This window comes from Centrocercus urophasianus, unplaced genomic scaffold, assembly GCF_019232065.1.
Source record: "Centrocercus urophasianus isolate 14NV4802_14NV808 unplaced genomic scaffold, USGS_Curo_1.0 seq_12, whole genome shotgun sequence".
NCBI classification, from domain to species: domain Eukaryota; kingdom Metazoa; phylum Chordata; class Aves; order Galliformes; family Phasianidae; genus Centrocercus; species Centrocercus urophasianus.
Window position 1 is genome coordinate 37,071,932 of NW_024884364.1, and position 12,767 is coordinate 37,084,698.

The 12,767-nt window shown below is 34.9% G+C and overlaps 1 protein-coding gene across 1 annotated transcript in view; it reads left to right on the forward strand.

The window, feature by feature from the left end:
- The window catches only part of CFAP47 (cilia and flagella associated protein 47), a 259,426-nt gene that overhangs the window by 71,248 nt on the left and 175,411 nt on the right, over window positions 1-12,767 (forward strand). Inside the window, 3 exon segments of the mRNA XM_042809679.1 lie at window positions 397-490; window positions 1,035-1,175; window positions 7,716-7,911. Of these exon segments, the coding sequence (XP_042665613.1) occupies window positions 397-490; window positions 1,035-1,175; window positions 7,716-7,911 (431 nt within the window).

Below are 12,767 nucleotides of genomic sequence, written 5' to 3' on the forward strand. Positions count from 1 at the left end.
GTCCTTTAGCTTTAACATGGAAATGTATATTATATTTTGATTCTTTGCACTGTAATTCTTTATGAAGGAGCAATTCTTGTGAGGAATTAAAGAATCATTCAGGTTGGGAAGAGATTGTTAAGTTCATCTAGTCTAACCCACCACTACCATGCCCACTAAGCACTGAAAGCGTCTTGCTTTTAGCATCAGGTAATTGTAGGCATTGGAAATGAGCATAAATGTCACAAATAAGGGCTGTCTATTAAGGAACTAACAAAGCTGGATCATTCATCCCCAGTGTGCTCGGATACAATAGGTATACATAGATTGAGTAAGTTGAAAACCTTAACTACCCTTCAAAAGTATTATCCTGCCTACCTACTAAATTTTCATTATTTTTTTCTTTAACGATTTTAGAAGCCAAGGAGCAAGTCTTCCCCATGTTATGCCAGAATACCTGTTTGAACCTGATGATTATAAGAAGTGGACTAAAATGCAAGCTGTGCTGCAGGTAGGTTTGTATTTTTTGTTACTTTTTTTCTTTTTTTAAAAAAGATCTCATGCAAGTATTAGTTTTTCAAAACAAAAAATCTATGTGGACCAAGAGAAATCCTACTGTAGTGACTATTTTGTATTGCATAAATCTCAGTGCATGCATGAGTGAACAGAACTTTAAGTTGATGCTGATATTCATACCCTTCTCCCAGTTTTTTTTTTTTCTTCCATTCCTTCTCATACCTGTTACTAGTTTCTAATAGTAATTTTTTTTTTCAAAGTGGAATTACTTTTACTGCTTTCTACCCATTTTTTCTAGTTTATTAAAAATATCCATTGTGTTGATTCTCTGTTCTCATTGCTGTCTTCAACTCCTGTCAGTTCTGCAATGACCTTATTCTTGAGATGGTATTGAACTGGAAATGGTTCTAGTGCTGATCACTACTGCATTATAGCAAGCATATCACTCATTTATACCATAGTTTGATTATTGTTCTCTTGTGAATTTCCTATCCTATTGAAATTAGTATTGAAAATAATTATTTCTCCTCTATCTGAAGGCTCATACAGCTAACTGGAAAAAAGGAGATAAGAAAAACTTAGTTATGTTTAGCAGCAAACAAGTGTTAATTCTGGAGGACAGTCTATTTGAGATGATCAGCAAACAAGCTTGGACAGACGTGTTATTGCAGGTGTACAAGGTAAATTGTAGGTACTTTTACTACTTAAATTCTGAAGACCTGATGGCAATAAATAAATAAAAAGCTTTAAAAGAGATCTTTAGGATACTCAAGTTATGTTGTTTTTTGTGTTTTTTTTTCTTTTTTTTCTTTTTCCCCAAACAAATTTTTAATTACTTCTCAAGTATGTTATTTTTCTGCAGAGTCTATCTGAGACAGTTTTAAATGAGAACACTTTCATTTTCCTGGTTCTGAAATTAGCAATGTAATAATATGCTTTAATTAGGAAACACTATGTTAGAATACTCTGTATCTTGTAGGATTATATAGATCTTTAATTCCAAAAAGAAAACTGTGCCATACTCATACTTTTTGGTTACTCTGTTTAGAAACACTTTCCACTGGAAATACTTTGTTGGCTAGACATATTCACAACCATGATACGTATCACCTTTTAGTAGAGTGGAATTTTGAAATGGATAAGCAGGTTTGTAATATTTATTCCCACTAAGGAACACGATCAATATGGACCTCCAATACTGAGTTTGTTTTGATGATGACAGATAAATACTTTAGATGTTTGAGTCATATTTTCCAAAGTAAACCCAATGTACTCATAGATGATCAGTGATATTTGCATGTCTGAAAGTATTTACTTCTGTTCAAAAGGATGGAAAATAAATTAAAAATATAAATATTATGTGGACTCTCCAGAAAGAACTGAGTGCAATGGAGTGACTCTGAAGTTTTCCAAAGGTGGTTAAGGGAATTGATTCAGTTACTATACAAAGAGAAGTTGACTGAGCTGTAGCTGTTCAGACAGGAGAACTGAAGGTTCCAGAGGGATCTTATCAATGCGTGTAAATAGCTGAAGGTAAAGAAAACAGGTCAATATTCTCCTCAGTGGTAAACAGTGGCACGGCAAAAGGCTGAAATACATACTAAAATGCAAGAAATTTCATTTAAATTTAATTTCATTTAAACTTAATAAACTTTTTTTACTTTGATGCTGGTTCCTCGCTGAAACAGATTGCCAAGAGGAACTGTGGAGTCTCCATCACTAGAGAAATCCTAAACCCAGCTGAACATGTTCCTGGCAACCCATGCTAGCTGATTCAGATTTAAGCAAAGAGCTTGGACTAGATCCTGGGTGTACAAATTTTTGGCTTGCCTGGGCTGCTATGAAGAGAAGAGGAATTGCTTTGGGCTACATGGAAAATATAGCATATAATTAATATATAAGTATATAACAAAACCTTTTTTTTTTTTAATTGAAAAAAAAAATAGGGCAGCGAAAGCATAAAACTTATGAGATACTTAAGCTTTTCTTGGGGTGCATGAAACTAATGCATCAGATAGTTTAATGGAAGACTTGTTTAATGGAAAATTTTTAGTGAGCTCTCATCAGAGATTTTGGATGATGTTTTACTCTTATACTTAATCCTTGAAAACAGTTGTTCATAAATGTGCACTTACTGCCCGAAAGTGATGACATGAGTAAGGTGTGACTGTGAAGTAAAGGGTATTTTTTCTGGCAAGAGATCTTATTGAAGTCTAGTAAAGAGACTTGATCAAATATTTGAGTTGAATATCTGATTGCATCTCCAAACATTCCATTTGAATGTTCACAGGTGATGTATTTATGCAGACTGAAAATGGAATTGCAAATATCCTGAAAGATTCTATAAAATATGTTTATATTAAAAAACTGACTAAACTATACTAAAACCTGTTCTCAAATTCACTTATAAAAATGAAAAGCAAGGCTGCATATTTTTGCTGTTTGCAGAATTGTGTTTAGCTAGCATATCAAAATGCATTAAATCATTTGCAATAACTTGATTTGGTACTGCACTGTGTCCTTCCTGGTTTCAGCTGAGATGTTAATTGCACTCCTATGTTTGATTGTTACTGGCATGCTGGGGCCAGGCTGGGCTACTCAACAGGGAAGAGCTGCCACCATGATGGCATGGGGCAAGAGGTGGGCTGTGTTGGCTATGCCTGGAGCAGACAGTCTTTAGAGATGCAACTGTTTTTTCATTATGTGAGAAAAATAACACTTTTTTCAGTATTACTTACTTAAACAATAAAGACTGGCAAGCAATTTATGAAGCAAAAATGTCAAACTGATCTAAAATAAAGCAATGAGAAAAATAGCTGACATAAAAACAGGCAACAAACGTTATATATACATATGAAGACAAATGGTCTTAAGTTCAAATGGGAGTTCTACATGCAAATGCATGTAGAAAAATGCAATCATACAGACCAGAACAAGTTTGCTATCTTTGGATTTTGCTAATTTATTCATAGCTCTGTGACAGACTAGCACAGAATCAAAAATAATATCCTCAAAGTTAATAGTAGACAATTATGTTTGCTTTTTTTCTTCACTGATGAGATTGAACTCTAAAAAATTTGTATGGAAAAATGGTCTAATTCAACTGGGGATACTGCCAAATATACTTTCAACATTTATGCAAGTACCATCAAAAAGAGTCAGCTATTCAAGCAGCTCTGGCTTTTGTTTTGTCTGATGCCTAAATAAAAGAGAAGTTACCTTCAATTTTGGTGGAATTATTAACACTTATAATATGAAACTCTCTATTGCTTCTCACAGTAGCAATTTTACTTTGATCATTTTTGTATCATATCATTAATTTTATTTACTTTTTGTGTTCACAGAAGTTAGATCCAAAGGAATTTTCTTTAATCTGAATTAATAAAATAGAAAAAGAAAGAATATTTAAATGCTACATTCACACGTAATTTGTGTTTTCTTTAATATCATGAAGTGTTACTTATTAATTCTAAACAAAATATTTTCTCCTTAATTTTCTTACCAAAGAGTGGCTGGAAAATTAAAAACTGCCCAAATTGCTTATGGTTAATTTACTCCTTCAAATCTTAAATTATAGGATATGAACTCAAGCATTTTATAGTTTGATTCTCCACCTGTTCTTTATAGAAGCCAACAGTCAGGTTGCTGTTTTAGACAATACAAATGTCTTTATAGAGTTTTTGGCGTAGGGGAAAAAGTGGATTTTAGGTTTGATTTTGGTTTCGGTATGTGTGGAAGTGCAGTTACTTATGTGGGATTGAATAGTGGTTTAACCAAGATATTTGGTTGGGAAAAAAATTAAAGGGATAAAGACTTTGGAGGAACTTTAGTGCTGACTATGGTTTGGTTTTTATTAGTTATGCTCTTTTGATGGAAAATTTTTGCTTTGGAAGGCTTAAAATGTAAATTGAAATACAAAGTAGCATATAAAAAGATGGCTTGAAGTTGTGTAAAAGGTGCTTGGTTAAATCTGTGGACTCATTTAATCTTCTAAACACTTTGATATAATCAAGTATTGGTATTCTGGAGGCAATAGTTCGGAAGCAAAAGCTTCTTTTCTGCTGCTGCTTCAACCTCTTTCACTATAATTTTTTAAATTTTAATTTTTTTTTCTACTATTTTCTTTCATGTGTGCATTACTCAAGTACAATCTGTTTTTATAAACTTTCTAGTCTTTTTAATAACTGAAAAGAAATTGTCACTATTGATTTACACTAATCTAGCTGTGAGTGACTACTGAAAGTGCGTCTTTCTTTGATTTTCCCTACCATCTGTCCTTGCTATATTTTTCCGTCCCTTTCCTTATGCTAGAACTGGTGCACTATGTGAAGTTGGCTTATGGAGTAAGGGGGCTTCAAATAGATCTTTAATCTCTGTGAGCATTGTTGAAGAAGAAGAATTTCCTGGAAGAATGGGAAAAAGTCCCTGGTTGCTAGGGTTATGAAAGTGGTTCATGTTTGGATGAGCCTTTTAAGCCTTTTGTAAAGATGTGTTTATTGTCATTTGTCACTAGTTCCCTGTCTCATGAATGAGAAACATGCTTCAGTTTCTCATTTCTTGTTCCTTCATCTTTCTATCATGTAATAGCACATTTTTTACAGCCTTATCACATTTCTTTTTGCCTCCTCCTTATGTATTGGGAATTACTCTTATCTGCTTTACTTGATTTGCTTTAGTTTTGTGCAGTTTGGCTAAGGTGGTATTCAATTCAATGTAATAGCAAATAAACAGAACTCATATTACACAGCTTTACACTGGGTCTAGTCACTTGGCATTCAATGTCCTAATTTCTCTTTCGTATCATCTTATTCAATCCCATTTTGTGACAAGGGTGGCAATGGCTGCTGCCAGACAGGATTTATTTTTTTACTTATGTTGGAAATAAAGCATCAGAACAGTAAAGAAAAACAGGGTATGAACTGTCAAGATAGCGAGATTGTTTTATATAAAAATATTTATTGGGACTAGTTTTTAAATGCTCTGAATTCAAGAGAATGTTTCATGTCTTAAAAGGAGTTTCAGTAAAATGAAACTAGAGACAAGCATTTTTGTGATTGCTATCAAGTGAAATAAAATGAAACAGAATCCTCTCCTTCTCAAATAGCATGCTGCAATTTTAAGAAAATGCTGAAATAATTTATCTATTCATGAGAGATGTTGTGTTATCCAATTTGATGTTGGAAATAAGTGTAGTGTTCCTTATCAATCAGAATGTCATCTCATACTGCTTTCATGTCCATGCCCAATGCACAATGGCCCACTTTCCTATTATGAAATCTATTGCTGCAGAATTTACAGAGGAATCAACGTCTACATAAACTTGAGTTTGCAGAAATGGAAAATCAAGTTTATCCTGGGGGGAGGGGAAAGGTATAGCCTGTGCACAACAAAGGGAAACTTCATAAGTCATAGAGGTACACTTGTAGCTTTCTTTATGAGCATGGGCTGAAATGCTGCTGGAATTCTAAACATTTGAAACGTAACGGAAGGATACAGACCATCAGTAGAAGCAGTACTTTAACCTTGGGTCAAGTCAGTTTTTCAAGAAAGATAATCTGTCTTTAGATTTTCTGAACATGTATTAATTATGACGCTTTTCATTGTTAAAAGTAGTAACGCTTCCTAAGCTTGTATCTGAAAATTTTTATATAGTGTACTACATACTAGTGCTCTGGTCCTTCAACAGTATCTAAAAAGGAATGTGGACGTTGGCACCTTGGATTATGAATTATTTGAACTTTCTTGGTAAAAGACAGTAAAAAAATGTTTTATGGGTAAACAATGTTTTGTACTTTCTCTTAAATGCAGTTGCCATTATTCTTTCCTGTTTTGATCCTTTTGATAGAATGCCAGTTGATATTGATGGAGGAACATTGCAATAAATTAACCTGCAAGGATGTTTAGGAAAGGCAGAAAACAGTATTTTTTTTTACTTTCTTTTTTGTTGTTGTTCTGATTGTTATTTGAAAGTAATGATGTAAAATTTTGAGATTTCTTTCTCTCTTAAGATAGTCACATTCAACTCATTTAAGTATCACGGAGAGAAATGAGTATTTCTAAACAAGTTAAAAATAAGTTAGTTCAGGTGTGTTTGCATGGTACTAGATTATGCTGAACTTAAATGCTTCAAAAGTGACTCAATTTTCTTTTATTGTAATTAAACAATGATGGATGATGTAGTTTGGTCTCACGTATGTTAATAGACAACTGTGTTTTATGTATAAGTTTGTCACAAAAGGTTTTCTTCACAAAAAGTTGTAAGCAATGATGACAATCCTTCGTCTCATCAGGAAAAAAAAATAAATCCAGGTATATGTATGGGGACTCCAAAGTTATGTGGCTGTAGCTGTGCTGCATTTAATGAGAGTTCCTCTCCATCTGCAGCAAATGGAAAGATTAAAAAGTTTTATCACTTTGCCTCCAGAAGTGGATCCCTTTTCTAATAGCTAGCATGAAGAGAAACAGTTATAAAAAGGGGTGCAAGCTATTTACATTCTGATTTGGAAACAGGTTTCTCTTTATGGAATTAGTGTAGCTCCCATTTATGGCTATGGTCCTTGATATTCTTAGTCACTAGACAGGGTGGTCAGACTTGTTATTTCAATTTGGAAAAAAAAAAATAGAAGTATGGTATAGAATTTTTGATTTTAACTTGTTTATTTTTCTTGTATACTATATAGTATATGTAGTATGTATTATTTCTTATATTTTTAGTATGGGTTCATGCAAGACATAATCAGTGATTTCTGAATGTGAAGAATTTTACTGCAGATACGACAGATTTTTTTCAGTAAAACTGTCTGTATGATCTGGATTTAAAGGATCATCTGTGCCATGAACTGTATCATTTCAAGACTTCTTATAGATTGCTTTGGAGATCAGTTTAACAGCTCAGCAATTAATACTTTTTTTTCTTAGACTATACACAGTTATTCTCAGAATATGGCATGGCTCACTGACATCAACTGGTTCATCAAAACCTGTAAAAAGTTGGCAAAAGAGTATTTGAAAACTTCAATTTGCTTTTTGTTTAAGGAAGTAAAAGAATTCCATATAACCTCAGCAAGTCTCTTCTTTGTCATGCATGCATGCTCATGTGCTATCTCTAACATATTTACTGAACTAGAAAACTTTCTGAGTTTGAAATGCTACTCTTTAATCATTCAACTTGAAATTGTTCTCTTTACAGTTTGTGTTTAAAACGCTTTTTCTAATTCCAGGTGTTTGTTCTACCACGTGTTTCTTTACATAATACTGCTGATATGATCAATTTGGAAAACATGCAGAATGTGCCAAGAATAAACACAGAACTTCTATCCAGTAATATATATTCTCCATACGAACGAATCATCCTCACTTGGTTGAACAAAAATTATGAGAATAATCGAAAAACTGTGTGGAAAGATGCTCAAAAAGGTGATTTTTTTCCCCCCACTGTTTTCTCACTTCTCATACTCATTTGTTGACTTTAAAAATAATTATTAATGAAGGTATCATGATAACTTGCCACAGAAAGAATTTTTGGGGGGACAAATTACTGCCTATTCAAACATTTTTCCATTTCTCGTGTTTCTGTGTTTCATGTTCAATGACTATCACTGTTCATGAAATATCTCCTCTTGTTTTTGCACAGTTTCTAAGTGGGCATAAAAGGTGAAGTGTGGTCAATGTTCCCAGTTTCTTCTTTCCATTATTGACCAGAAAAACGAAATGCTGGCAATAATTACTTTCTCTTAGTTTTCCTGTCTATGGTCATATTCAGTTGTTTATATTTGTTCTTATAGCAGTGTGTTTGTGCACTAGTTTTGTCAGAATTTTTAGAGTAATTTTTGTGTGGACTTACTTAATTCTAATGCCACTTAGAGAGGGATGTGATGGAGACCAGATTTTTTCCTGCTTGTGGGATCAGTCTGACTCCTTGTGATGATTTAAGTAAGGTTTTGACTTTTTCACTTTAAGACTGACCTCAGCCGTTCTAGTAACAAATTTGATAAAACAGATATGCTCACTGTTCATCCCGTAGCAATTATTATTTCTATTTCTTGGTAAGACTGCTTCCTTCTGCTTCTTGACTTCATGTTGTCTTTCAGCATTAATTTTGAATGGGTAGTTAAAGCTAAGAAGGGAAGTCTGATTATTACTAGGGAAGAACTCCGTAAGAAGGGCTCTTAAGCCATGAGCCACAAGAAAAGGTTGTCCAGTGCCTTTTTTTCTGGAGTGATTTCTGAACCTATTTGAATTATGGGTAATCTATTTGCATATCATTTCCCTAAGTCTGATTTGGATGTATCCTCTACATTAACTATACTTTGAATATTCCATTCTGTTTCCCATTTTATCTGTGTAGAAACAAATTATAGTGAATATTCTCAAATGTGTTGAATAATCCTATAGATAAAATGGAAGATCAGTCTATACTTCATGCATCCAAGAGGAACAGATTTCTACCTGTCAACTAACAGTTTGGGTTGGATTTTATGATTAACTTAAGCAGATTCACTAGCTAGACATACCTTACAGTAAATGTAATTACAGTATATTATGTTTGTGTCTAGTGCCTGTTCTGATGAAGCTGTCTTAAAGGGCCAGGTAGTCTGCTCCTTTTACTGCAAGTTGCTGTTGTGTTTTATTTGACAGAATAAAACAATCTGTATAGACAACTTGCAGAGAGAATGGCTGATGTTATGGTTTGCCATATGTGTTGCATGGTTATTTTGGAATCATAGTGTGTTCCAAGTTGAAAGGCACTTACAAGGATCATTGAGTCCAGCTCCTGGCTCCAGGCAGAGCCACCCAAAAATCAGACCATATGACCGCCAGAGTTGTCCAGATGCTTCTTCAAGTTTGGCTCCCTGGGAAGACTCTTCCACAGTGTCTGACCACCTCTTGGTGAAGAGCCTTTTTCTGATATGCAACTTGAACTTCCCCTGTTACAGCTTCAGGTGATTGTAGGGAGCAATAAGGTTTTCCCCAAGCCTCCTCTTCTCCAGAGAAAGCAATTCCAGCTGCTCCTAATAAGACCTGTTCTTCAGACCTCTCTTCAGCTCTGTTGCCTTTTTCTGGACGTGCTCCAGGACCTCAATGTCTCTCTTGTAGTGAGGAGCTCAAAACTGAACACTGGTTGCAGCCAGTGCTTACCAGTGGTGAATACAGAGGGATGACCACTACCCTTACTCCTCTTTGAATGGTATTTCTGTTACAAGCCAGGATACCATTGGCCTTCTAGGCTAGCTGGGCACACTGCTGGCTCATTTTTAGTCAAGCATCAACCAACATTATCACAAGACCTCCTCAACTCCACTGTCCACTTTCTTGTAGCCTCCAACATTACTTAGATGCGAAGCTTGTTCTTGTCTCTGGGAACTTACTGGGCTGAGTATGAAGATCAAAATGCATTTTATTACATGTTAAACTTTTTAATTGAGTTATCTTAAGGTAAGCCCAGAGTGAATATTAACCTTAAAACACAGATCCACTTGATATTACTGGCTAAAAATCCAACATTTTATTTCAATTGTAATATCTACTGATGATGCATCTGAAAGTTAATGGATTGCTGTTTTGGTTTCCTGAGATGGAGCAGAATATTAAAATATGTATATTTGTTTTTAGTGATATCATAAGTTTGTCAGCAATTAGAAAATAGTGTTGTTTGTTTTTTGTTGTTTTTTTTTTTGTTGTTTGTTTTCGTTTTTACAATTCATTCTAAAAGCTCTCAAAAGGACTCAGAAATATCTTAGCGAATGAACATTAGGAAACTTTTATTGTGCTTCTAATTCCATCTCTCTTGCAAAAAATTACAATAATTAAAAATGAGAAAATTGAGACAAATAATGGAGATCATAATCTTAATCTTATTCCTCTGTATTTTAATAGTGCTTAACTGCATGATCATACACTGTTTTGTTCCACAGATGACCTGCTTCAGTATGTCTTTGCATCCTCTGTTTCAGCCTTCGCTTTCTTTCATACCCTTTGTACTTTTACTGCATTAGTATGAACTGGTGTTGTCTCATGTGCTGTTCTTGCAGCTGAATAGAGCAGATCACTTGATGAAAGATGAATACAGAAAAGATCAAGTTACTCAATGTCTCTTTTATCTTGCTCTTTGCTGGTAAGACTTGTACTCAGAAGTCCCAGACCCTTGAGATGAGTGGGAAAGTCTGGAGCTATGAATAATCACTTTTGTTGAAGGAGGATCAGATGAGGGAGCACTTAAATTGCACAAATACAAATCCATATAACCTGATGGGATACGCCATGAAGTGCTGAGGGATCTGGCTGATGTCAAGATCACAATAATCTTGGAAAGTTTATGACAGCCAGGGGAACATCCTGAAGTCTGGCAGAAAGAAACTATCACTCCTTTCTGCAGGAAGAAAGATCTGAGAAGCTACAGGCCAATCAGCCTCACCTTGATTCTTGGAAAGGTGTTAGAACAAATAATATTGGAAACCATTTCCAAACATATGGAGGACAAGAAATTGACTGGGAGTAGTTGACATAGATTTACAAAAAAGAAATAACGCTTGACCAATCTGTTTGCCTTCCACAGTGATTTGGCTAGTTTGGTGGATGACTGGAGTGCAGTAGATGTTTATCTTGAGTTTGTCAAAGTGTTTTGCAGTCAGGAAACTGGCATCAGACTGACCCATCAGACTTAGTAGGTTATGGTCAGTAGTGCAGAGTGTAGCTGGAGGTCATTAGTTATGCAATGCTCAATACTGTGACCAGTACTGTTTATTGTCCTTGTTAATGATTTTGGTGATAGTACGGAAGTGCATCCTCAGCAAATTTCATGCATCAGATAGGTACTGCCACTCAGCTGGACCTTGACAAACTGCAGAAATAGGACAAAATGCATGAAGTTGAACAGAAGAGAAATTTCATGTCCCCACACCTGGAGAGAAATTAACAGCATAAAAGCACAGACTGAGGACCAACTAGGTAAAATACAGGTTTGCAGAGAAAGTTGTGTCCTGAAGGTCACTGTTGGTCATTAGCCATCAGTGGGTTGGCCAATAAAAGAACAAGAGCATATTGGGCTGCATTATGAAGGGCATCACCAGCTGGTCAAGGGAGATAATTCTTCCCTGTTCTGCCCTGGAGAGTCATATCTGGAGTGCTGAGTTCAGTCTGGGATCAAAAGCACGTGAAACATACGGATATGCTAGAGTACAGAGAAGGGCTGAAGAATGAAGTAGGGACTGATGAATTTGACAAATGGAAAGAGACTGAGAGAGCTGAGAGTATGCAGCCTGGAGAAGTGGAGGCTTAGGAGTGATCTTATCACTGAGTAATAAATATCCCATTTGGGGGTAAAGAACGTGGAATATTCTGATTGATGGTTAGTGAAAACATGAAAAGCAATGGGTACAAATTGGAGTAGAGGAAATTCCATTTAGGCACAAGAAAATGTTTTTTAGCAGTGCATCTGCTCTGAAAATCCTGAGGAAGTGATTTTATTGTGAGATAACATTTTAACAGCAAGAGCAAGAAGTGAAGTTCTTTGTTTCTAAATTGATTCTCTGGAGCATTTACTTAGGGCTATTACCAGCATAGTAATTAAAACACATACTTCTTTTCCTCCGTGCATTTTATTTTGTTTTGTTTCATGTTATTTTTTCCGCAGTTCTCACTTCAGAAGGCATGATTTTGGAATCCATTAACTCTTGCTTTTCAATTTGTTAGGCTTTAGAGAAATGAAAAAAAGGAGCAAAGGTTAGAGAGAAAAATTTTTGGAATTTCAAAAATTGGAATGTGCAACTTTGTTCAGTTAAAATCACTCCAAAACAGTTGTGTTTTTTTTTTTTTTCTCAACGAAATAATCTTGTTTTTCAGAGACTTGATGAATTGAAGTGAACATGAATTTAAATAAATACATAAAAAAAATAAATAAAAAGGGGAAAGTCATATTTCCTCCTCACTTTATGCTTTGTATTATGTATATCATTTTAATGTTTCCCTTTGGTCTCTTCTTTCCATAGCTCTAAGTCTGCAGTTTTCCCATGCTAGATCGTTCATACGTAGAAGGAGAACATGTGATTATTCTCCTAATTTGTGCCTTCTGTCTCAGACCCCTTCATTAAAGGGAAGATTCAGAGCATACCTGACACTTTAGTCTACTCTATGTGTGTTCAAAATTTGTAGTAGAGCAGCTAGCAAATAACAGGAATCTGCCTCAGAGTTCATAAGTTCAATTTTGGACAATTTAGTTTGTCTTCTCCTCCAACAACACATTTGTCTGGTATCTGTTACTGTTTTTGGCCTAC